The 26345-nt window shown below is 41.9% G+C and overlaps 2 protein-coding genes across 4 annotated transcripts in view; one reads left to right on the top strand and one right to left on the bottom strand.

Annotated features, from left to right (window-relative positions):
- epha4l (eph receptor A4, like) overlaps positions 1 to 10047 on the top strand; it is a 35817-nt gene extending 25770 nt beyond the window's left edge. The window contains 12 exon segments of the mRNA XM_076976793.1: positions 715 to 839; positions 941 to 1100; positions 1594 to 1705; positions 1928 to 1977; positions 2253 to 2366; positions 2503 to 2688; positions 5647 to 5708; positions 5883 to 6092; positions 6461 to 6610; positions 6991 to 7184; positions 7849 to 8010; positions 8093 to 10047. Of these exon segments, the coding sequence (XP_076832908.1) occupies positions 715 to 839; positions 941 to 1100; positions 1594 to 1705; positions 1928 to 1977; positions 2253 to 2366; positions 2503 to 2688; positions 5647 to 5708; positions 5883 to 6092; positions 6461 to 6610; positions 6991 to 7184; positions 7849 to 8010; positions 8093 to 8207 (1640 nt within the window). The 3' untranslated portion in view covers positions 8208 to 10047.
- Positions 10048 to 12574: 2527 nt separating this feature from the next.
- On the bottom strand, positions 12575 to 26223 carry LOC143477916 (NACHT, LRR and PYD domains-containing protein 3-like). Of its 3 annotated transcripts, XM_076976792.1 has the most exons (11): positions 23758 to 24113; positions 23281 to 23397; positions 21797 to 21899; positions 17968 to 18063; positions 16107 to 17861; positions 15527 to 15688; positions 15169 to 15360; positions 14773 to 14946; positions 14120 to 14290; positions 13778 to 13951; positions 12575 to 13654 (listed from the first exon to the last, which is right to left on the bottom strand). In XM_076976792.1, exons 4-11 carry the CDS (start codon positions 18045 to 18047, stop codon positions 13483 to 13485), a joined length of 2880 nt encoding a protein of 959 aa, XP_076832907.1. In that variant the 5' UTR covers positions 18048 to 18063; positions 21797 to 21899; positions 23281 to 23397; positions 23758 to 24113; the 3' UTR covers positions 12575 to 13482. The 3 variants fall into 3 exon arrangements, with proteins under 3 accessions (XP_076832907.1, XP_076832906.1, XP_076832905.1); XM_076976791.1 differs by lacking the exons at positions 21797 to 21899; positions 23758 to 24113 and adding an exon at positions 25579 to 26223; XM_076976790.1 differs by lacking the exon at positions 21797 to 21899 and having other exon boundaries at positions 23758 to 24115.
- Positions 26224 to 26345: the final 122 nt, after the last annotated feature.

Here is a 26345-nt window from a genome sequence, read left to right as displayed (position 1 = left end):
GCGATGAGAAAGTCTGAAAACATCAAAATAGGGGTTAGTGCCTCGTCTAGCGTGTCTCTGAGTTGCACGTAAACCACTATTATTTAGGACGCACTGGAAAAACGGTAATCACTCCTAACAGTCGTGACAGCCATGTGTGTTTGCTGTGTTTTAAGAAACTAACAGCACACTGTGTGGGTCTCTCCACAAAGCAGGCAGCAGGCCAACTACAGAGTGATAGTATAACGTGTGTTTAGCTTGGGAGAAACGTGGTGATGCAGGTGATCTGGTAGCGAGGACAGAGTCTGAAGTATGAGCATATCTGCATTGTACATTTAAAATTAAAATATAAAACCTCGTGAATTGATTTCAGTGTTTGTTAGCGGTGTTCAAATTTTTTTGTATGATGATAATGATACAGTAGTGAAAATGTTTGGTCATTAATAGGCTATTACAGGAGATTTTTGTAATCTTTCCTCCCTAGTGTGTGTATGTGCTTTTAGCAATTGTCCCAGTATTGCATTCATTTGTATTATTTTCAGTATTGTTGTCTGCAGTTACATTTAATGGTAATGATCATTATTTTAATTTTGATCCTGTTTTTATTTAAATATATATATTATATATTTTTGGTTCTGTTTCAGTGTTAAGGTAACACTTGTGCTGTTGCAGTCATATATATTATATATTTTTGGTTCTGTTTCAGTGTTACTTTAACACTGTTGCACTCCGCAGCTCCGTCCACGGTGACGTCCGTCCAGAGTAAGGACGTCACTCGCGACACTCTCACTCTCTTCTGGCACGAACCCGAGAAACCCAACGGAGTCATCCTGGAATACGAGGTCAAATACTACGAGAAGGTGAGCGGTGTCGTGGGAGAGCTAGTCTGTAGGCCACGACTCCTGAAGACCTCTAAAAATAGAGATGTTACCCCCCTCTCACTCTCGTGTCTGGCGCTCAGGAGCAGAACGAGAGAAGTTACCGCATCGTGAAAACTGCGTCACGTACCGTGAACATAAAGGACCTGACGCCGCTGACGTCATACGTTTTTCACGTTCGCGCGCGCACCGCTGCAGGCTACGGGGACTTCAGCGCTGCACTCGAGGTCACCACGAGTTCGGGTTAGTGTCAGTCACACACTGCGTGCAAAACACACACACACACACACACATACAAACACGTAAAGAGACAACGTTCAGTCACGTGTTGTACTTTCTGCGTTCGAGCAGGAAAGTGTTTCTAGAACATTTAATACCGTTCAGACCAAAATGTCTTCAGTTTAATTAAATTAAATTACACATTATTTATGCAAAATTCTGTGATCAAAGTACACCAGCACCTCAATTAAAAGGTCAGAGAAATGAGAATGAATGAATGCCAATCGTTGAGAAAATTAGATTTTAAAACCTAATAATACTGATTACATGTATGATTTTAAAACCTAATAATACTGATTACATATTTGATTTTAAAACCTAATAATACTGATTACATATATGATGAATTACATAGCCTACATGAAAATATTTTTTGCTCTCTCTCTCTCTCTCTCTCTCTCTCTCTCTCTCTCTCTCTCTCTCTCTCTCTCTCTCTCTCTCTCTCTCTCTCTCTCAGTACCGTCCCCTTTGGTGGGAGAGGGCATGAGTCCCACTATGTTGACTCTGTCTGTGGGCGGCGTTGGCGTCCTGCTCCTCATCCTCGCCTGCACCTTCATCATCACCAAGAGGTGAGGCCCGAAGCCTCACGTTCTGCCCCTAGTCTGTGTGTGTGTGCATGTGTGTGTGTGGTGTGTGTGTGTGTGTGCGTGCGTGTGTGTGTGTGTGTGTGTGTGTGTGTGTGTGTGTGTTTGTGTGTGTGTCCGGGCGAGAAGGTGAGCGAGAGAGAGGACCATCCACACATTATGCAACTATTAGATGCTGGCAGCTCTTAATAAGCTGTTTATTTTCAGGAGAGCCAAGTACAGGAAAGCCAAGCAAGATGAAGACAAGCGTCAGCCAGGTAGAAGCCTCACCGCTCACCTGCGGGACACACCTGGACCCTCCTGCCTGGCTGCTCCTGGCTGGACTTGGTTCTGGGTCTTTTCTGGATCTGAGCCCCCCCCCGACTTGCTTTAACAAGCCAGTTTTTCATACTGCAACAACCAAATCCTTTGATTAGTAGATCTTAGCTGTAATGTATTGCATGTATTGCTACTGCGCTGTCCTCATGGGGGCGTTTTGTTTGCCTGTTTTGTATGATGTAGCTGTGATTTAGCTGTTTTTATGTCTGTATAGGAGTCAGGATCTATGTGGACCCCTTCACATATGAAGACCCTAACCAGGCCATCAAAGAGTTCGCTAAAGAGATCGATGCTTCCTGCATTAAGATAGAGAAGGTCATTGGCATTGGTGAGGCTTATTAACCCTGCATGGGCTTTAGGTGTTGCTTGAAGAGTGTGTATCTACTGGCAAGCACCATATGAGATAAATCTCGTGTGTGTGTGTGTGTGTGTGTGTGTGTGTGTGTGTGTGTGTGTGTGTGTAGGCGAGTTTGGTGAGGTGTGCAGTGGTCGTCTGAAGTTTCCGGGGAAGCGTGAGATCTGCGTGGCCATTAAGACACTGAAGGCGGGCTTCACCGAACAGCAGAGGCGGGACTTCCTGAGCGAAGCAAGCGTAATGGGCCAGTTTGACCACCCCAACATCATACACCTGGAAGGCGTGGTCACAAAGTGTAAGGCAAAACCTCACAAACGCTTGCAAATAGCTCTTACTGAAAATATAAACCTTATAGCAAAAGGTTGACTGCAATTATTATTGTTTATTTGTGTGTGCATGTGTTTAAGTGTGTGCGTACATGCACTTGTATTTGAATACTTGTGAGGAGCCTTTCTAATTATCAGCATGTTCTAAAAATACAAAAATGTTTACTTTTTAATAACAAAAAATGTGTTATGTGAGTTTGTGCATTTGTGGATCTGCACACTGAGAAAAAAAAAACTTAAACCTTCAAAGATAAGCGTGCACACACACACACACACACACACACACACACACACACACACACACACACACACACACACACACACACACACACACACAGACTGGTTTCCAGATGCAATAGATGTTGTAAAAAGCACCACAGATCCGGTATACTCTCAGAGCCATTAATCATATTGTCACACCTAAATGTGTTTTGAGGTGTTCGACCCTCACCCTATATCTACCACTCCATAGCCTGAAGCACTATCAGCTCTGTGTGTGTGTGTGTGTGTGGGGGGGGGGGGGGCTGTAAGTGGTGTGTACTCCTAATGTGTTTGGGGGATGGGGGGGTCACACTGTTACCTTATATCTACCACTCTGTAGCACACAGCCTCTAGTACACAGAGGCTCTTTAGTACTGGGTGACCTCAGTGTTTCTCACATTAGATTTCCTTTCAGCTTTAAAATTACACGATTTGCAGCCAAAACCGTGTGTCGAAACCTTGTCTGCTTTGTATGGACTGCTGGTTATTAAAGCCCAACAGTCCAGTAGCTCTGGCTGTGGGTGCCAGCTGAAGCGAATCTTGAAGTTTGCCCTGCCTGTGTGGACTTGGCCCAAGCACACAGCTGCTTTGATGCATTTCTATTCAGAATGTACACAGATGGAAGCAAAAGCAGTTCAACTCGAGAGAAATGTGATTATGCAGCATAATTAGCCGAGGAACTTGTAGGCTAGAGACTGTACAAGTTTGCCTTTTAGACATCAGTAACATAAATAATTAAAATAAATGAATATGTTTTGCTTACTAAAACATTCCCCTTGGTTAAAAAGGCTGCAGCAGATTATTATTATTATTATTATTATTATTATTATTATTATTATTAGATTAGATTAAATTAGATTAGATTAGATTAGTAGATGATTACTCTGTTAAGATTCTAATTTAATTAATAGTAATCCACAGCACAGTGTTTGAAGTTGAGCTTATTCTGTAGTATTGGTTGTTTATTTGTAGCTTTTCAGAGTGTATTAAACACATTTTCTTGTGTGTGTTTGGGAGAGTGTCAGTGTTGGCAGTTCTGCTGTAAGTGTTTCTTACAGTGTTGTGGAGAACTCCTCTGTAAGTTTGTGTCAGTCTTTTTATCGGATTGTAATTGTGCATTAGATTAATTGTCTTCCTGAGTTCTGTTGTGTGTGGTCTGAGTGGGTGTGTTAGAGTGTGTGCGAGGTGTACTGAGCTCTGAAATATTATAAATGTGTTTGGTAGTATTTTAGTAGCTGTTTTGTACATGTACAATATTCAGATATATTTGTATATATTGTCCCTAATTGTGTGTTTGTGAGACATTTATCATATCTTCTCTTATGGCTGTAACAGTTTTTTGTGGTTTCTTTGTGAGTTCAATTTGTGTTTGTGAGAGTGTTATCATAAATATGTGTTTGGGGGTGTGTTGTGGTGAGTTTTATTGTTTGTGAAAGTGTTGTGGTCAGAGCTGCTATAGGTATGACTGTGAGTTTTATTTTACATGTGCACTTTTGAGGTGAACAAGGGAACAGTTTTACCCCTCTAACGATTCACTCTAAATGTCTCACAGACATTAAACAGGACTCACTGTAATGAGCCTTAAGAAACCGCCACAAGAGGTCTTTTATGTATGGTGTGTTTTTGTGGGATGTTACTTATACCTTAGCAACCTGTACCAGTTGCAGCCAGCTTGCAACATCAAAAGCTTAAATTATTTATGATTCATTGCTTCTGATTAAAATACAGCATACTTAGAAACAGGTAGAAAATGGCTCTATGAAAATGATCAGGGCTTTAATTCTCATCTCTCAAATGTCCCTCAGAAACCGCAAAACCCCTTCATAAGTCTACTGTTCTTTGTTAGGGCAATGAATTTGAATGCTTCATTTGCATAATGTAAATGCCCGTGAATTAAATCTGAGTATGTAAATGAGGCCACAGCGAGAGCTCGTCCCACACTTTTACCCCAGTCGGCTGTGCTTTCGTCCGAGGACTCTGCTTTCTATTACACCCTCATTTCATTAGCATTTTTTATGTTTTATACATTTTTGTTCATGTCTCTGTATTTGGCTCTTAAAGCATATTTATGCTTCATTAACCAGTGACGATGAGGCGTTATGCCTAGTGAAGTTCAGTGCCAAATTTTTCGCTTTTGCACACACATAACCACACATAGTAAATGGAAAATTTGCATTTTAATGCAGGCGACGAAAAGGGGTGTGGCTGGGAAAGGCAGGCAGGGAGGAGGCGGGGTCAGGGGTCAGCTGCTCCTCTGCCCCTTGTGAGGAGCTGTCAGTCAAACCTGACGGAAGGTCACACGAAAGGCCAGCGGCAACAAAGATGGCTGACAATGCGTCTGGCTGGCTGCCGTAGCGACACTTCCTCCTCACCAATGCACCATTAAGTAGCTGTCACTCAGTGGGGCCACGTGCACAAGAGTAGCTGTGATTCCGGTGCTGATTCTTTCTCGAATAACGAGGAGACATTTGTCATTTTGTGGGTTCGTGTGTCTCTTGTGCGTGTCAGTGAGTTGTCTGGGGTTCCTTAGCCATTTTGAAATTTGGCGTAAGTTACGGGGAGGTTCCTTGTCACAGTTGTAATAGCACAGCTGAATCACTTTTTTTCGTGTTGCTATTAACATACTGTTTGTAACTCTCTCCCTCTGTGTCTCCTGTGTTATGTAGGCAAACCAGTTATGATAATCACTGAGTACATGGAAAATGGCTCTCTGGACGTGTTCCTCAGGGTACGTCTGAACCTCTATCTGAGTCCGTCCACCTGCCCTCAAACAGGACCTTTTTTTTTTCTGCATCGTTCCACTTGTCTCGGGCCCCGGTGCATTATGCTAATGGCGACCTTTGACCCATGACTTGGCTCTCACCCTACTGTCTTGTTTCCGCCTGTTGCTCGGTAACCGCAGAAAAATGACGGGCGTTTCACGGTCATCCAGCTGGTGGGCGTCCTTCGTGGGGTGGCCTCGGGCATGAAGTACCTGTCGGACATGAGCTACGTGCACCGCGACCTTGCCGCCCGCAACATCCTGGTCAACAGCAACCTGGTGTGCAAGGTGTCGGACTTCGGGATGTCCCGCATCCTGGAGGAGGAGCCAGAGGGGGCGTACACCACCAGGGTAAAAAACAGAAAACAAAAAACCCCAAAGTGTCTTTTTATACTGCCGCTCCTTCGATCTGCTGGTTATGTTTATTTTAATTACTTTGGCAGAAGCATCACTTGGAACCTGTTTTGTGCTAATAAAGCAAGATTGGGTCAAAGAGCAGAAATTAAGAGAGAGAGAGAGAGAGAGAGAGAGAGAGAGAGAGAGAGAGAATAAGAGAGAGAGCGCATGCCAATGTGTGACTGAGAGCAAGAAATACCGTAATAAGTGGAAACAGATACTGAAATAAATACAGAATCAGAAGGAAACAAAGATGACATATGAGGGTACTATAAATACTCAGCATCTGTGCATCATCACAAACACGTTCCTGTCAATCACAGGGAGGAAAGATTCCAGTTCGCTGGACGGCTCCTGAGGCCATTGCGTACAGGAAGTTCACCTCAGCCAGTGACGTGTGGAGTTACGGCATCGTCATGTGGGAGGTGATGTCGTATGGCGAGCGACCGTACTGGGATATGAGTAACCAGGATGTAAGTCAATTAGCTTAATGGTTTTACAAAGCACACTGCACATTCATGTGTTGATATACAGTAATCACACTGGTTATTTGCAGTATTTTGTCTTAATGTACGATGCCCTGACGATTGTACAGTATTTTTACAAGTGCTCAGACGATAACTGGAGCTAAATGTCATTAAATTAATAATGCTAATAATTACTATGTTCATTTCTTAATTAAAAATGCTTTATGATTAATAGAATCTGAGAAATCAGAGCCAGTGCTGGAAATTCCTCACTTTTAGTCTTTCCAATATTTCACTTCAAATGCCGTTTTGGCCCATATGACTGCAGTACTGTAGTTCTATAATTATTATGAATATGGTATTCCAAACACACGTGTGTGTGGCAGGTGATCAAGGCGATAGAGGAGGGCTACCGCCTGCCGCCCCCCATGGAGTGCCCCGTGGCGCTGCACCAGCTCATGTTGGAGTGCTGGCTGAGGGAGCGCGCCGAAAGGCCCAAGTTCAGCCAGATCGTCAACATGCTGGACAAACTGATCCGCAACCCGGCCTCGCTCAAGAGGACCGGAGGGGAGAGCAGCAGGTGACGCGTGTTCACCGCACACGTGAAGACACACACGCGTGTGCTTATGACGCGCTCGCCACACAGATACGCACACACGCGAACCACACACACAACCAAAGACGTACGCACTCTCAAATGCACACGTTCACCAGACACGTAAGCACATGCGAAAGAAACAAATTTTTAACTCACACACAAGAACACACACACACACACACACAAACACACATTTGTATTCGAGATATAGGGTTATACCTTTTATATGTATATTATACATATGTTGCTACCTATTTTTAACAGGACTGTTATAAACCCAACCTTATTCCTTAACCCAAATTTTACCTCAGTGCCCCCAGAAAGATTTTGCCCTTATTCAGTTCTAAAATAACTTATACATGTACCGTGTGTAAAAACTACTTTACCTTGTCAACACTATTTTGCCAATCCACACAAATTTTATTTTAGTCAGATCTATTTATTTTATTTTGCTGCCTAGTCAGGACCTAAAAATCTTAAATAAACACACTTTTTCTTTCCCTCACACACAAACAGGCAAATAAAAACAGGTATATTCACACAAAAGTGGTGTGGTTTTTGTTTTTTAGATTTCATTGCTTTATGATAACACGCTGAATTAAAGTAGCTACTTAATTACAGAGATACCTGATTCATTTGTTTACAGGCCCCGCCCATCCATGCTAAACCACACCCCCCCTGTAGAGCGCTCTCCCTTGCTTGGTACTGTGGAAGAATGGCTGAAGACTATCGGTCTGGAAAAATATAGGGAAAACTTCATTACAGGTGGCTATAGCAACCTGGAGAGTATTATATACATGAATCAAGAGTGAGTATCGTTACACGCCAACATGCACACACACAAATACACACACACAACCCTTTCCTAATCTTTCTAATGGTCTTTACAGAGATTTGGCCAAAATCAGAATTTCATCTAGCACGCATCAGAAGAAAATCCTGAATGGTCTCCAAGAAATCCGATCTGGAATACAACAAATGCAAGAGAGAAAAGTTCCCGTCTGAGCTGCGGCAGGGGATGGAACTCATTCTTCAAACCAACACGAATGACTATATGAAGAATGGATATGATAATTTACTTATTCATGCACTTTAAATCGATATGGACAGCAGACAGTGGAATTGTGGCACTTTTCCATGGACTAGCCTGCATCTCCTGGAGAAATGGGACTTCTCCACGCCTGAGTTACTTGCAGGTCCTTCGCAGCTGAGGATTTCTCCTGTGGCCTGTTGCCAATACGGAAAGCCAGTTACTCAATCTCTAGAGGCTCATGAGATGCAGGAAAAGATACTGATATAAATTCTGGATGTTGTTGACACTTATCTGAATCCACCATTGGCTCTACAGACTGCCAGAGTGTGATTTGGACTGCGAAGTGCATTCCTTTTGAGTGCCGAAATGACAGATTTTTTTGTTGTTGTTGTTGTTTAGTTTGGGAATGGAAAGCAGTTTCGCCCCCCTCAGGTCATCGTTGGAATGGCGTTCTTGTCAATGGATAACTCCTCTGCTTGCTCCATCAGATGCAACATCATTTCTACCGGAGTATGTGACTCAGGATGTGAATGATTTGACTTTAAATATATGTAATTGACTTTTGGTCTCCTGGAATTTTGGCTGCTGTTTTTAGAAGGAGCAGTCGGCATTTCAAAAGCATTATAAGTTCATCTATGAATAAGCGAACCGTAAACAGAACACTGGGACACATGAATACAGGTACGCTACGCTCTGAAGTGACTGAAGTCTTGTACTCCCGTTTCTTAAGAATTATGTACAGAACGAAATTTATGAGCAGTTGTCTGATAATTTTTTTTTACATTTATCTCTCTTTCTTGCAGCATTATCACTACCTTTAAAGAGTTCTGGCTCCATGTTGTTCAGTGATGAGACAGCAGTGAGAAGTTCTGAGAAATCATCAGTTCTCGTCTTGCTATTACACTGCATTTCACCAGTGGACATCTACAAATGCTGTACATTAGTTTTCCAAAGACATGTAAAGGTTGAAATTGAAACACTTGAAAGGAGATTCTCAATCCACAGTGTCGCTCAGTTTAAAATGAGACTTAAAGGTCTGATTTGATTTGACAGCAGCAATGTGCTGGACATGGCATTAATAGCTAATGGAAGAAAACATCTTCCATGGAATAAAAGTGAGTTTGACTATGGTGTAAGGACGTTTCTTTGAGTTTTTGAAGGCAAAAATTAGGACTTTAAAAAGGCAATTCACATGTTTGTTAAAATCATTTCAAAATTCTCACTGTACTCACTACGTGTATGTATGGACCTCATCAGGTCAGATATTTCACAACTCCTTTCAGGTGCTTCCATCCAGCATTTAAACAGTTTCATCATTCAACTTCTTGTTTGTATGTTTTGCCCTCTAAATCATATATTTTATAAACCAGTTTGCCTTAAAAGATGTTCACACAGATTAAGCCTGCTCCTTGATTGCAATTGGACATGTTAGTGTATTTCATGGCCCTGACTAAAGATGCACTAAACAAGTTTACACGTATATATGTACATACAACAGTGTTGCTTTGCTGCAAGATATTTTGTGAAATGCCAATGGAAAATCTGTTTTCAACAATATGCAAATGTGAAAGGAGAACTGAATGTATTATATAAATGTGGTATTTTCTATTAAAATGGCCAACACTGATCGTAACCCAACATAATGCAATAACACTTCTTAGCACGCTTCCAGTATGTGATTTATTCATCTAGCTTGAAATGTTTCTCTTCCTCTTGATTTTCTGTTTTTTGGATGAATTTAGGTACATGTAACTTATGAGTTTTATTTATGAAATTTTGTATCTAGTTTGTAAAATAAAGGTAAAAATAAAATGCAGTGTGGATTACTGATTAAATTTCATAGCCAAGATTCACAATTTAATAACGGTATTAACTGTAATGCTGTTATTGTAATACAGAGAGCCATAATGCTTTTAAAAATGTTTGTTTGCTTGTTTGTCTTTGTATAAAATTTAGTTGTTGGTTTTATGTCCTGATATAAGCATCATCTGTAGACAATGACTTCATGACTTTAAAAGCACGCTTGTCTGGGGCTATAAACTTTAGTCCCTCTGTGTTTCGCTCTTTAAATCATGTGCAAACGGGTAAAAGCTAGAGAGGATATCTCAGGGTTTCTGATGTCATTATGCAGCAGACAAAGATCTTTCAAGGACTTTGACCAGAGCAGAAACGCCACCTTCTGCAACACTACAGTTCAGCGGCCTTTTTTTGTTTGTCTGTTTGTTTTGTCTGTGCCAGGCGTTTAGTGGTCAGTTTCAGGTCACAGGGAGATTGCTGGCTCTCCAGTCTGGACCCAGCAGCAGTGCTGACTCGTATAAAGACCTCTGCCACGCTTCATCAGCTTGTACCAGCTTACAATGTCCAGCCAGGCCACTACCGTGTCAGTGTTAATGATGTGTTGAGAACGGTCTGCTGCCCAAGGAGTGGAGGGACATCCGTCCCAGTGATGACCGGGTGGACGGGGGCTGAACTGTGACAACAGTTGGGCTGCAGTCTGTAATTGTATATTTATACAATGTGTCTGGATATTTTATTAAGTGGATAACCACTTAATGAAGCGGTCAGTGAGCGTATGTGACAGGACGTTGTTTCTAGTAAATAGGCGTGGAGTGTATTTCTGCATGCATTACCAGACTCATCACATTGTGGTGCAAAAAGTGAGTGCAAATAACTAGCAGAAGATGGCCAAGAATTTCAACATTTTCAGTATAATTTCAGAATGGACAATTTATTGACAACTTCCAAATAAAGATCTGGAAGCTTTCAAAGATGAGAGCCTCCCGTGTACAGTGAACCCACACAGACTGCATCTGCACTCCTGGGTCCTCGAGGCTATTAGTACTCAGGTCTAGCTGTCTCACACATGAAGATACGTGCTGAGAAATTAGGTCAGAGCTACACAGGTTTACGTGGCAATGCCACACTCATTTAGTCTATAGGACAGAAAGACATGAAAGACTGTTTTTACTTTAAACTGCATGGTATTCAACTGACTGACCAATATGTGTGTAAAAAACTTTGCAAATTACAGCAAAAAATGTGGTCACATCACAATACTACAGCATCTCAAGTCCAAGAGCAGCTTCATTACTGAATCTTCTGGATGACTCATCTAGACCTAGACCTATCTTGTGAGAAGTGTTTGATAACAGAACTGCTGCTAGAGGTGGAAGTCTTTATATTTTGACCTTGCACTTTAAAAGCCTGTAAAATGGCGTATAGTTAATTATGGGTTTAATTAGTTCTAGAAATTCTGTTCTTTACCTGACATACCATGGAGAAGCCAGATTGGAGAATATTAAACAAAAGAACTACTGATTCAGAAGCACCAGTGTCTTTAAGCTATTTCATCAAGTGTAGTGTTTTGAGTAATTAATTTCAAGTTCCCTTTTCTACAACTTTTCAGACAAACTGAGTAAATTAGGAGTTTCAAGTTTACAGTTCAGATTCTTCAATCCACTATCATTCAGTTTCACTCCTGGATCTTGAAGCTCATTGTGACACAGTAAGAATGTTTTCAGGATGAATTTGTAGTCAGTACAATTGCAGTCTACTGTTAGATTATTCAAACTGAAAGACTATTTCATGACATTAATTGGCTATATTTGGTTTAGCTCAATTAATACTCATAGAACTTTGTTGCTTATGTGAAGTTTTCTCTAAAGCATTAGAAAGCACTTTGACTTTTTGTGTATCAGTAATAGAAATGCTATTGCTGATCAGATATGTGAACACTGATTGCCCTTGGCTATTAACCCAGTGTCTATGTTTCTCTGCAACAGAGCAGTCATGATCATTCATACAGAACACAACCACAACAGAGAACAGCAACATGTTTTTGATGCTCAGAGGCATTTCCTCTAGAAAAGGCCAAACTCCTCTCTGAAGGACTCACCTGGTCCTTTCTTGCTTTTTGACACCTTATTTCAAGCCCTCATATACACCTCTTCAGCATTTTGAGAGACAATCAAGCTACCTCTGTGTTTAGAAAGATTGTTTTTCTCTCCATTTTTTTTTACACCTTTGATCTGTGAGCTGCTCTATCATTTTCTAGCATTCAAGCGTGGCTCCTTTTAATTAAATATCACATGTTCAATGTAAAATACCTGTTTTTTTTTTTTTTTACAAAAGAGTTAATTAATGTAAATTTAATACATTCCAGTTATAATGCAATATGACATTACCACACACAGCAGATATGTATACACCACAAACCACAAAATTATACTCTGTGCTGCAATACACAAAATACACTATCAAATACTACTCAAAAAACATGTACTGAATAGGCCATTTACAGTATTGTAACGTATTGGAACCAGGAGGCGGACACAAGTGCTGAAGAGAGCAGGGTTTATTAGCCAGGGGCCCAGCATGGGTCACCCCAGCAACCTCCTCAAGCCATGCCGCACCTACACGGACGGTGCGTGCACGGCGGGGCATAATGAACACAAGCCAAAAAGACTAACAGAATATAAACCAAAACACTAGACTAAAGAACACTGAAAGCAAGGAACAGTTACTACACTGAAAAATACAACCAGAAACACAGGGGAAACACTGGGCATGGAGATAACAGGAAATACTTGACGTGGGAACCACAGGGAATCTTAATCAGAAGGAATACGAGATAGACCAAACAGCATATACTAGAAGTACTAACCATGGGGAATCTGACAGAGGGAAAGTAACACCATTGACTCACAACCAGGGACTGAAACACAGGGAGTATATGTATCCAACACATCAAGACATAAACTAGGAACACCTGAGGGGAAAACTAGGGAGAGACAGAACAGGCAAGGGACAAGGAAGACATGGACCAGACTCACTGGGGAACGGATGAAGACAAGGTTAGACAGAAAACATGGACAGGACTGACAGCGGGACGGGATTCATATGTGACAAGTATTTTCATTCATGTGACTCTTCACAAATCTACCCAGATCTACCCATGATCAGGATAATGACGTGGGTGTTTTCCCAGTCAGAACTGAATAGTGAGCACAGAGGTATATGTAGAATTTTGCAAAATGACTGCAGTGAGTGAAGTTTGTGAAATCAACAAATATGTTTACAGTTGTGTAGAAATGTTGTATGATTATGGTATTTAACATAAGGATTACATTTCATGATGTATTAATGAACTTACACTGCATATTCAAATGAGATAATGATATAATAATTGACCTGTAATAGTGGACCCACTATGGTGGGTTTATCAGTTCAAACCACGTTAATACACATTTATAGTTGCAGTTTGCATTGCAGACTCTGTAGTCCATCAGAAATCAGCTTCTCTCCTGAGCGCTCCAGGCCATTCACACTCAAGTCCAGCTCTCGCAGACATGAAGACTCTGAGCTGAGAAATAAGGTCAGAGCTGCAATGCTGTTATCTGTGATGCCACATTCATTTAGCCTGTAGGGCAGAGTGATACAGAAAGTTACACTTTACACTACAATGAATGTTATTCCTGTGACTACCAAAACATTTCTAAAAACATTTTGTAAAAAAAGTATGATCACTGATCATGTTACTTACTTTAACGTCTCAAGTCCACACTGTATGTTCTCCAGAGAAGTAAGGAGGTGCTTCACTCCTAAATCTCCTGGACAATTCCTGCCTAGATCCAGTACTCTAAGGTAAGAGGGGTTTGACCTCAAAGCTGATATAAGAGATTGAAAGCCTCCTAGTTTGACCTTGCAATTTGAAAGCCTTTGAATAAAGAATGAAAACGCTTTATTAATGTTATCTTATGGGTCCTGGTTAACAAAACAACAAAATTAACAAACCTGAGATTATATTTTAATTACATCCCCAAAGTGATTTTATTTCCATAATTTACAGAGTGAACAATATGTTATTACTGCCATCTGATCTTACATCAGTGCGTCGAGTTTACAGTTTGGATTCTTCAATCCAGAAGTAAGCAGCGTCACTCCTTCATCTCGGAGCTCATTGTGACACAGTGAGAGTGTTTTCAGGGTTGAATTTTTATTCAGTATTGGACCCAGTGCTGCACAGCTGTCTGCTGTTAGGTTACAGTTATTCAACCTGAAAATAAATTTTAATATCAGCTTTACATGGAAATAAACAAACTTTATCAAGGTTCAATCTACATTATTACTACAATCTATTATATTGAATGTTGATTGGTTTATCTCAGCTAATATTCATAATGCTGTAACGTTCTGCGCGTTGCAGAGCAGGTAGGCAGACAAAAATGCTGAGGAGAGCGAGACCAGGCAGGAACAAACGGAGATCGCACGGGGAACAAAGAACACCAAAATCCACAAATGAGCGAAGATACAGAGCACCAAATGACTAATAGAACAAAACAACCGATCCCTGACTAGGGGAACACAGGGACTATAAGTACACGGAACTAACAAGACACAGCTGGAAACACTGACGACACGGGCGTGGCAGACAGGGGAAACCACAGAAACCGACAACAAGGCTGTGAGCAGGGAACAATACAGGCACGAGGAACAGGGAACTCACAACAAAACTCACAATGCCAAATTATAACTCACTTAAGTGTCTCTAGTTTACATGAATCTTTCTTTAAAGTATTAGAAATCTCTTTCACTCCTGAATCTCCTATGTTGTTCTGGCTCAGGTCCAGTTCCCTCAGGTGTGATAACTTAGAACTCAGGACTGGACCCAGAAAGCCACACCCCTCGGCTGTAATGCCACAGTTACTCATCCTGCAGAAAACAAAGATATGAGCTTAATTAGATAAAATAAGACACATGTTAAATTCTAGCATGTCATTTTCTTTTCAACAGGCTCTTAGTAGACCATTCCAGTCGTAAATCACCATACATTATACAGAGGAGTCAATATACAGCTGAAAATGTGTATGAAACTGTATACAGAAAGTAGATGCATTTGAGAATTTATATTTATGAAGAATCTTATATAATTACCTCAGTATCTCAAGTGTACAATTGTTAGATAGTCCAGGAAAAGCATGTATGCCATATTTCTGAAAAACTCCCTGTAGCATTTTAGAAATCAGTTGTATTGCACTATCCTGCTCTGTGCTACTGGAAGGGTTCATACCCATGAGAGAATGCAGAAAATTTGAGCACTTTTCTAAGCTGCCAGGGAAATCCTTCCTGCAGACACAGGAACAAAATACTGTTTCATCACAGGTAAATTAGTATTACATTACTTTTAATATTGATACATTTATGTATTTTGGTTTACATTGTTATAATTATCATTACCCACAATTAGTGATATAATATAATGTCAGTTTAGTTGACCTAGTGAAAAACGCACCTCACTGTTTCTGGAGGGCAATTCAATCCAGCACAAAGCAGATTCAACCCTGAATCCTGCACATTATTGTTACTGAGGTCCAGTTCTTTTAAAGTCGATGAGACAGAGGAAGCTACGGCTAGCATCACACAACTTTTAACTGTAACGTTACAGTTATCCAGCCTGAGAGAATAATTGTGCAACATTTCACCATTTCAGCATTCAGAATAAAGAATTCATGCAATCTACATAAAATTAACAAAATAATATAAAATAACATAAAACACAAGATAAATCACTGTTTTCACTGGTATACTTAACATGTCATTTTCTATATCAATCAACCTTATCAAAATGGGGTGTTCTTTTAAAGATGTAATGATCTATTTTTAGAACACTTTGGCTTTGAATCCTTAATATTTTGTCATACATTAATATTTCGTTTGAACAGTTTCACAATTTGTATGAACTAAGCTTATTCTTGGAATACCTCACTGTGTCAATAGTGAATTTCTAATGGACTTTATTGTCTAGGCATAGGTTTAAAGAGAATATTGGAGGCATGGTTTGTTACAAGAAAATATCTAAATCACATATTTACCTGACATTTGTTGAAAAACAAATTACTGGAAACAAATGTAGAAGAGTCTCATCTGTTCTGCCATATTTACCAAGTTCAAAAACATCCAGCTTAACATCTGATGTGAGTAATACAAAAACAACTGCTGACCAAAGTTCACTGGTGAGACCACGCTCATGCAAGTCTCCTTTACTTAAGAAAACTTGAATTTCTTCCACAAGAGAGCAGTCATTAAGTTCACTGAGACAGTGGAAGAATTTGACAGACGTTTGACGACAGACTTGAGTCCTAATTTTCTCTTTCAGGTACTCAATGGTGTCTTGTGTTTCATTGAGACTGTGGTTTTGTGCCAGAAGGTCTTGCAGAAGAACCTGGTTGGACTCCAATGAGAAGCCCACTAGAAAACGAAGCAAGAGATCCAGATGACCAGTCTTACTCTCCAAGGCTTTATCGATTGCACTTTTGTGCAAACTTGATAATGTCACAGGACGTTCCTGCTGAGGGTCAAGCACATTTGTGTTGTTGTTGTACAAGCTCAAGAACACATAGAGAGCTGCAAGATGCTCCTGAATGGTGAGGTGCACAAAGCTGTAGACCTTCCTCTGGAAAAGCCCAAATTCCTCCGTGAAGATCTGTGTGCACAGTCCAGAGTACACTGATGCCTCTTTGACATCAATGCCACACTCTTTAAGGTCTTCCTCATAGAAGATCAGATTGCCTCTTTCAAGTTGCTCAAAGGCCAGCTTTCCAAGTTTGAAAATCATTTTATTTGTGCCTTTGTTTTCAGAATATTTTGTTTTCGCTATTTTGGTCTGTGTGACAAGGAAATATGTGTACATCTGAGTTAAACTGGTTGGCATTTTCTCTAATGGAGAGTCATCCATGATTCTCTCAAGAACAGTGGCTGCAATCCAACAGAACACTGGAATATAGCACATAAAGTAAAGGTTCCTTAACGTCTTCAGGTGAGTGATAGCTTTGTTGACCAGGCTTTGATCACTGATTCTCTTCCTGAAGTACTCTTCTTTCTGTGGATCATTGAATCCTTGAACATCTGTTATGCGATGAATACATTCAGTGGGGATGCGGTTAGCTGATGCTGGTCGAGAGGTGATCCAGATGTGTGCAGAGGGCAGCAGATTCCCCTTGATGAGGTTTGTCAACAAGACATCTACCAACGTAGCCTTTGTAGCATCACATAAAGTCTCGTTACTCTTAAAATCTAAATGAAGGCGATACTCATCTAGACCATCAAAAATGAATATAATGGAATGCGTTTTCATATGTTCTAAAACTGTATCAACTTCTTTTGTGAAAAAATGCTCAAGAAGACTAATTAAGCTGTAGTTTTTGTCCCTCATCAAATTCAGCTCCCTGAACGGAAGAGGAAACATGAAGTGGACCTGTTGATTTGCTTTGCCTTCAGCCCAGTCCAGAATGAATTTCTGCACAGAGACAGTTTTGCCAATGCCAGCCACACCCCTTGTCAGCACAGCTCTGATGGGTTTGTCTTGTCCAGGCAGTGGCTCAAAGATGTCATTGCAGTTAATTGATGTGTCCCCTGTTAATCCCTTACATGCTGCCTGAATTTGGTCCACCTCATGCTGATGATCGAGTCCCTGGTTTACCTCTTCAGTGATGTAGAGTTCGGTATAGACCTGATTGAGAGGTACTGGGTTTCCCTGTTTTGCTGTTCCCTCCAAAAGATGCTGATACCTCTCACGAAGAATTGATTTCAGTTTCTCACCATATGTCTCCAGGACTTTGGAGTCATATCTGTAAAATAATCATGAGCCTGAAAACATGTTTACCTTACATTTTGGATCAACCTACAACCTTACAAAATAAGGACAATTCTCGTGATCTGTTCTATGTTGTTTACCTGGCTTCTCCAGAGTTTACATCTGCATTTACATCTATGGTATCATTCTTCATGGGCTGTTTTGGTCCAGAAGTCAACATATTTTTTTGTATTTTCCTGAAATATACAACAATTAATTACAATTTAATGAAGCATCTGTATCCGTATATGTACATAATAATCCTCCTACTGTTTGTATTGTGGCGTGGTGCAGGAGGGAGAGGCAGTAAACCGATCCATTTCTTGACAATCGTACACTTTTATTTAAAATGCTTAGCAACAAAATCACGTCATTGAAGAATGATCACGTAGAACAAACTCAAGCTCATAGAGCACATGAGGGAATGGCATTAACAACAGGACAACACACACACACGGCAGGGGGCATCTCATACAGTACAACTACATAAACTGATAGCTATGACTCAAGCTACATGACACATAACCAAATACATAACTAATAAATACATGCACCAACATTACACCTAACAGGAACAATACTGGAGCCGCAGGGGCTCATGGGAAGTAGCGCCGTCCCCCAGTGGACCGACGCTACAGTATTACGTTTTTCCCCCTTTTTTCTTTATTGTTATATGTATGTTTTGTGAGGTCAGTTTTTTAAACATCATCATTAACATAAACATCTTATGCAAATGTGTAGGAACTAATAGCAGCATTCAGATGTGTGGACTCGAGTCACATGACTTGGACTCGAGCCCGACTCGAGTCACTAAACTAATGACTTGTGACTTGACTCCAGAGCCGGCCCTGACCAATGTGGTGCCCTAGGCGAGATTTTGGTTGGTGCCCCCTGTATCATAAATCATCGGGTTGATTGTGTCACTATTAAGGAGCAAACTCCTTCCTGTATAAAGTGCAAATAAAAAGCAAATGACTTAAATATTACCATATAACAAGCAATAAATATAAAGGTGTTGCACAAAAAATATTTTAAAACTATTTTACATAACGTAGTGCAGAGAACAACTTTTAAATATTAATAATAAATAAAAAAAATAAATTAAAAACAACAACTACCACCAGTGCAAATCAGGGCAATTTGCCTACTGCAACATTATTATTTCAAAAGTGCATCCGCAATGAACAGAGGAGTTTAGTATATATTTATTTTAAGCTAAGCTAATCATAGCACCTACTAGGATTGGGCAGTATGATGACAGTGTCGGTTTTCACTAAGATCATACAGAGGGGAAAAAGCCACAAAGACGATTGAGTGTTAGTTGTGAGTCAAGCGAGCTGGTTTCAAAGAAAAACACAACAGCTACAGATTGGCAACATTTTGGATTTGTTTCAAATAAAAATGAGAGACCATTGGAGCACGCCCCCACGATTCTAATTCGATAATATGATTGGTTGATAAAACTGCCTGTCACGTTGAGGACCCCGGCCCCTCCCTTTTGGGCGTGTGTAAATGTTGTCCACGTGCTCTGTCTGCGTTTTCGGAACTCCGTGGTGATAGCTTTGTTGTGTGAATAATGTGTCTCACCTGTGAATTGTCTCGTAATCACATGGGGCTAATGTGGTCTGTCTATTTAATGTGCGCTCGCGCAGTGTCCTGTGCTCGTCGTTGTCTAAACGTTACACGTCTCTGTGTTTTCGTGTTCTATGTGCGCTAAATTGCGCAATAATCGTTATAATTAAAAGTGACGTCTGTAGCCATAGAAGGGTTTGTGTCTCGTCCTTCGCCTCGCACCCACCGTCACAGAACGACGAGCCGACCAGAGAGACCCGAACATGCCAGGCTACAAGCCAAAGCCCAAGAAGGGCAAGAAGCCCAGCAAGCGGCACCACCACGCGTCGTCCTCCCCCCTGCGCCGCAACTCCACGCCGACTCCGGAGCAGCTGAAGCGGGATCCCGAGTGCTCCTATCTGCTGTGTGCGGCTCGGGAGACCGCTATACCAGAGTTGGCTGAGGAGTACCGCAAGACAGCGGTGCGGGTGTGGCGGGAGAGACATCCCTCGCCTTCCCGGGAGCTCTCGCCTGTAAGGGTCAGTGTCCCCGAGCTATATGGGGCAGAGGGCGAGCTGGAAGAGGACTCCTCCCCGCACCACGAAGCCACGCCAACGTCGGAGCAGCTGAAGCGGGATCCGCAGTGCGCCGACCTGCTGCGGATGGCTAGACAGGCGTCCAGCCCCGAGAGGGCGGTGGTGCTCCGCCAGGAGGCGGTTAAGGTCTGGCTGGCCAGACACCCGTCTCCTCCCCGCGCCCTCTCACCGCTGAGGGTGGGCTCGTGCGTCCTCGGAGCGACCGAGTCCACCCCAGAGAGCGAGTTCGGGAAGGAGGACTCCGAGGAGGAGCAGGAAGGAGAGGGCTACCCCCCGTCGCCAGATGACGTGTCCACGGTGGACTACGGCGGAGAGGTAGAGGACTACCCCCCCTCTATATGCGACGCCTCCACCGTGGACTACGGTGGAGAGGAGGAGGAAGAGGAATACCCTCCGTCAGAGGACTCCGCCTCCACCGTGGACTACGGTAGGGAGGAGGCGGAGTCGGAGGAGGAATCGGAGGACGAGGATTACCTCCCTCCGCCCGTGTGCGGAGACCGTAAGAGGGAAGCGGACGCCCTCTTCCGCTCGCTCCAGAGACAGTGCTATGGACTGCTCCCGGGGTGGCAGCCCGGAGCGGCCCATGGAGTGGAGCCGGGGAGAAGAGGAAGAGGAGGAAATGGAGACCGAAGGGGACCACTCACATGGCCCGTTCGGTCAGTCCGTCAGCCGCGATGCAACAGGCGCGTACGCCAGCCCCGGCGCCCCTGGCACATCCTCCAGCCGCCCTGCACCTGGTGGAGGGTTCGCAGCAAAGGCAGGAGGGGGACTGCCTAACGCAGTACCAGCAGCTCCGGACCTCTCTCCCCTGCTCGCTCTCCTCCTGGCGAGGAGCCTGGCGCCTGTTATGTGTTTGTCTGTGCCAGTGTTTGTCAGTCTTCCCGTGTGTATTCCTAACCCATTTTTCCCATTCGTTCCTCTATGTGTCAATGTGCCTGTGTGCGTGTTTGTGAATGTCCCGTGTAACGTGTCTAACGTCTTTTCCCCTATGTTCCCAGGGAGGGTGTTCTAGGCGGTCCGTGGCGGACGCTTCCCCGAGGGCAGTCACCTCCCAGACGCAGGACTGAGCGCGTCGGATCCGCCCATCGTCGTGGGTTCGGGGCACTCGGTCCTGTTGGCACCCCGGGACGGGTAGTGCCCTTGGAGGGGGCGTCTGTCACGTTGAGGACCCCGGCCCCTCCCTTTTGGGCGTGTGTAAATGTTGTCCACGTGCTCTGTCTGCGTTTTCGGAACTCCGTGGTGATAGCTTTGTTGTGTGAATAATGTGTCTCACCTGTGAATCGTCTCGTAATCACATGGGGCTAATGTGGTCTGTCTATTTAATGTGCGCTCGCGCAGTGTCCTGTGCTCGTCGTTGTCTAAACGTTACACGTCTCTGTGTTTTCGTGTTCTATGTGCGCTAAATTGCGCAATAATCGTTATAATTAAAAGTGACGTCTGTAGCCATAGAAGGGTTTGTGTCTCGTCCTTCGCCTCGCACCCACCGTCACACTGCCAATCTATAATAAAAGCTCTCAATGTAAAAGGGCCTTTCTCTCTTTTACCTAGAAACAACGGTGTGAAATATTCTGATTGGTTGATTTTTTATTTCACCGCTGAGGTTTTTTTCAAGCACAAGTACAAAAAGTGGATTTGAAAGCCGATTTATAGGAAAAATACTAATTATTGGTGAAGCGTTATTAACATATATTACATATAATAGATAAAGCAGAGAAGGCGTTGAAGTCCCTGACGCTTCGCCAATGGTATAGTGTTAATTCACCACATATTACCATTATATTACCTGTTTTTTGCCGCTTTTCCTCCTCCACGTTTCTCATTTTTCTACCCTGGGCACCAGAGGACTTCTGCCTTTTTGACGTCTTTACAGGGAGATGTCACTCACTCTGTGGTGTACAGAGAAACAGTAACGAGGTGCGCAGAGCGTGCGGGGGAGGGCGGGTTGGCGCGCGGGTGATAGGTGTCGTGTGTTGTTATTATAAGAATTATTAATTTGACTAATATTATTAAACAATTAAATTATGATTATGTGGACTTTGCTTGTTTTCACATTTATTAATTGTTCATTTGTTAAAAAAAAAAAAAAAAAACCGCATGCACGCGAGCGCCCCCCTGGACAGCCGGCGCCCCTAGCATTTGCCTATATCGCCTAATGGAAGGGCCGGCCCTGCTTGACTCGACAACATCACTGAAGACTTGCGACTTGACTTAGACTTTACCTTTACTGACTTGGACTTGGAATCGGACTTGAGCTTTAAGACTTGAAAAGACTTGAAATCCTTATTTTAACATAATAAATAAGTAATATAGAATCACATAACTGGATCATTTTTTATTAAATGGTGCTGTAAAATGTGAACTGCTCAGCTCAGTTTATGAACAGTGTAACATGGCTCGCGCCACGGAGCGAGGAGACGGACACAAATGCAGAGATGAGCGAGATTTAATACAGGGAATACCAAAACCAGAGTCGATAGAACAGGCAGGGGTCATAACGTGCAAGCAGTCCGAACAAGAACAAGAAACAGGCATGACGAGACGAGAACAGGGAAGACTCACGGACCAGGCAGGAACAAACAGATGACGGGAAACACAGGGCTTGAAAAACAACGAACGTGAAAGCACAAACCGACTGATAGAACAAAACCACGGATGACACGACTGGGGAATGACGGGACTTAAATACATTGAACTGAAACAAGGAACAGGTGATAACAATGACACTGGGGCGTGGTAGCAAACGAGGAATCACGGAGACAACGAGCAGGGCGGGATAAACAGGCATGGGACACAGACACAAGGGAACCCGGAGTGACAGCTAGGAGAGGGGGCGTAGCCATACGTGACAAAAAGCTACAGGTGAAGTTCTGCAGCCTATCAAACGCCTAACGTTAGTCTGACTAACTTAATATACTACTAATCAACTGTATCAATTGTGTTAAATATTGAAATTACATCTGGTGACTTGACTAGGACTTGAAGTTTAAGACTTGGGACTTGACTCGAGACTCGATTGTATTGACTTGGGACTTGACTCGAGACTTGACTGTATTGACTTGGTACTTGACTCGAGACTTGATTGTGAAGACTTGAGACTTACTTGTTATTTGCAGCTTAGTGACTTGTTCACATGTCTGGCAGCATTTCTAGTTATGTTTGTGTGTTTGTTTGTTTTCAGGTAAACATTCCATACAATAATGGTTTAGGCTCAGGGGTAATGAAAGATTATTGGTTTTGCCTTTATATGTTACTTGAATATGAACCTACCTTTGGTCACACGTCGAGCCATCACCTTTGAGATCGATTGGGTGTTGCATTGACCTGTCACTCCTAAATGATACAACACTCACTACAGGTGAAACTGGCCTGCTGTCTTGGATTAAACTGTAAAGACACCAACACGCAGTGGTTTAAAATAATTCATTAAAGTACATGCAGTTTACTAAAAATAAGTAATCAAATGAATACTGTTTATATACTTTGAATTAAAACTACATGTCTGTTAAGGTTAGTCCATACACACTTTTACCAACTAAACCATTTGAAAAGAAGTATTTTTACAACAACTGAAAGGAACTCTCTTTTATCCATTTGGAGGATCTAAAGGACTATTTCCTAATTTTTGAAGGACAATTCATTTTCAGTTAATTTTCTTTAAAAAAAAAAAAGGGTCCAAGCTTTTATTGGGTAATTGTAAATATTTCCAACTTTTCAAATTTTTACTAAAGAAAGAAAAACTTATACCCTTGTGTGGTGTCTTTTAATTGCACTGTTTTTCCACTCTCTCTCTCCATGTAACGTGGCATGCGCCACGGAGCGAGGAGACGGACACAAACGCTGAGGAGAGCGAGATTTATTAAGGGAAATTCCATAGGCAGAGTCGAAGTGACAGGCATGGGCAGGGCCTGAGTGGGACACATTTTCAGCCCGGGAGTTTCATGTCCAAGTCCGGCCCAAAATTATTTTTCCCTCCCAATCGGCCCAAACTAGAGACTGACATGAGCCGGCCCATCGGGAATCCTCCCGAATCTCCCGATTAGCCACTCCGGCTCTGGGCATGGGTCATAATGGGTAGGCAATCAGGACACGAAATACGGACAGACATAGCGAACACAACAAGGAAGACTCATGGAACAGCAGCACTAGGGCGAACAGGCAAAACACAGAGAAAACAAAAAGACCGATAACTAGACCTGGGAGACACAGGGACTAATATACACAGGGCTAAACTAGGGACAGGTGATGACAATGACACAGGGGCGTGGTAACAAACAAGGAATCCATCAAAACAACGAGCAGGGCGGGACAAACAGGCAAGGAACACAGACACGAGGGAACCCAGAGTGACAGCTACGATAGGGGGCGTAGCCCTATGTGACACTCCAGAGCCTAGTGTCTCTTGTTCTTTAGTATTATTGAACCTGGCCTACCATTGACGTGTACATACTCAGTAGTGGGTTACATTTAAAATACATAGAGGTTACTGTAAGAGGTTAGAGTTTACTAACAATCCTGTTCAATCCATAAACTAATTAAGATGAAAGTTCAGGTTGGTCCACACCTGGACCAAGTCTACTGGTTCTGCCTGATGCTTCTTTCTAGTGATGGAAGACTATAATATGACTGATTTACATTGTTAACCATTTAACTCTTCAGATGAAAAAGAGCCTTCTTTACTCCATTAATAATTATATAGCATAGTCAGTGTGTCTTGATATAACTTCTCTGTGACAAAATATTTACATATGAATACTAATTCTACTAATACTAAGAGCAAATTAATTAAGTAAAATATTAACCAGACCAAAGAAAATAAAGGAAAAAGAAATCACCCATCTATGGTTTTCGTGCACACACTTTAGTCCAAGCGAGACAAGGCACTCACATACTGTGCCTGTATGTACACTGAAAGATCCAACCTTGAAACTGATAGTACAATAACATGCTAAGCAGATGACCTAGCATATTCTATTAAAGGATGTTTGTCATGGATGGTTCCTCCCTCACCTGTCAATCACACACTGTCAATCAAATAGAATAATCACCAGCACACTGGTTTATAATGATTGATTAAAGTAGATGCAGTACTAAAAATAAGTAAACAAATAAATCCTGTTCATATACTTTGAAATAAAACGCCATATCTGTTAAGAATGTGCCATGTCCATACACTCTGGTGACTGGTTTTACCTGGTTTTTCCTAGTTGTGATACAAGACTTTAATATGACTAATTTGCATCTTAAACCATTTTACTCTTCAGAGTAAATTAGGCGTTCTTTGCTTTCTTTTCATTGACCTGTTACTCTTAAAAGGTGAATTACTTGACCGATTTCTTGCATTGGACTGAAAAGTCAAAGACAAAAATTTATTTGTAAAGCACTTTTAACAACAGCTGTTGTCATAAAGCAGCATTACATATGTCCATGACCAAGTCCTCAGTGGGCAAACCAAATAAACCATCATCACAGTGTGCAGATTATGGAAAAAAGAAGAAATCAACCCTAAAACTAATATAGATAAACCCTTAATATCATTCTAATAGATGAAAATCAAGCATTTCTCACCCTGAGGTTGGACTGACAGGTCCATGGACCTGTTGGTCAGTGCCTCGCACTATAAAATTAATGTCCATTTCTTTCAACCCACTAGAAACAATTTACAATTTTCCATCAGAGATGGAGCAAGTTAGAAGTAAAGTTTCATGTCAAACACTGGCTGATACAAGGAAGAAAAAATATGTGACAAAAAAAGTGCTCAAGCTGGTCTTTCAACTCACTGTTGCACTAGCAGTCTACGCCCATTAAACAATGTTGAAAAGCAAAAGTCCACATGTGTCTCATAATAAAACGCACTTACAAACACATAATAAAATTGCTTTACTACACTAATGCAACATGCCACTTCCATAAAATCGTACACGAGTCATCGTATATTATGTTCAAGCTCCTCTTGCGAGCTTTGAGCACCTCAAACGTCAGTGTTTCTCTGTTTGTCCTGCTGTGAGCAGCCACACTCACCATATATGCAGGGGATTCCCTTGCACTCCTGGTGCATGAATGGCAACCCAAACTGTCAGTGTAATGTTCTCTTCCTGCTGAGATCCCCAACAAACAGTAAACAAGGTCTCACAGAGAAGACAGGAGTCTCTTTAGTACTAAACCAATAAAATATCACATGTACAATGTAAAATACCTGTATTTTACAACAGAGTTAATTAATGTAAACGTAATACATTACATTTATAATGCAATAAGGCAAAAACACATACAGCAGGTATGTATACTGTGACAGGCAGGGTGAGCGAAATAAAATGGAAGCGATCACGCCAAGT

The sequence above is a fragment of the Brachyhypopomus gauderio genome, chromosome 16, assembly GCF_052324685.1.
Source record: "Brachyhypopomus gauderio isolate BG-103 chromosome 16, BGAUD_0.2, whole genome shotgun sequence".
In the NCBI taxonomy this organism is placed as follows: domain Eukaryota; kingdom Metazoa; phylum Chordata; class Actinopteri; order Gymnotiformes; family Hypopomidae; genus Brachyhypopomus; species Brachyhypopomus gauderio.
Note: the sequence above shows the minus strand (reverse complement) of the source record. Positions and strands in the feature narration are given on the sequence as shown.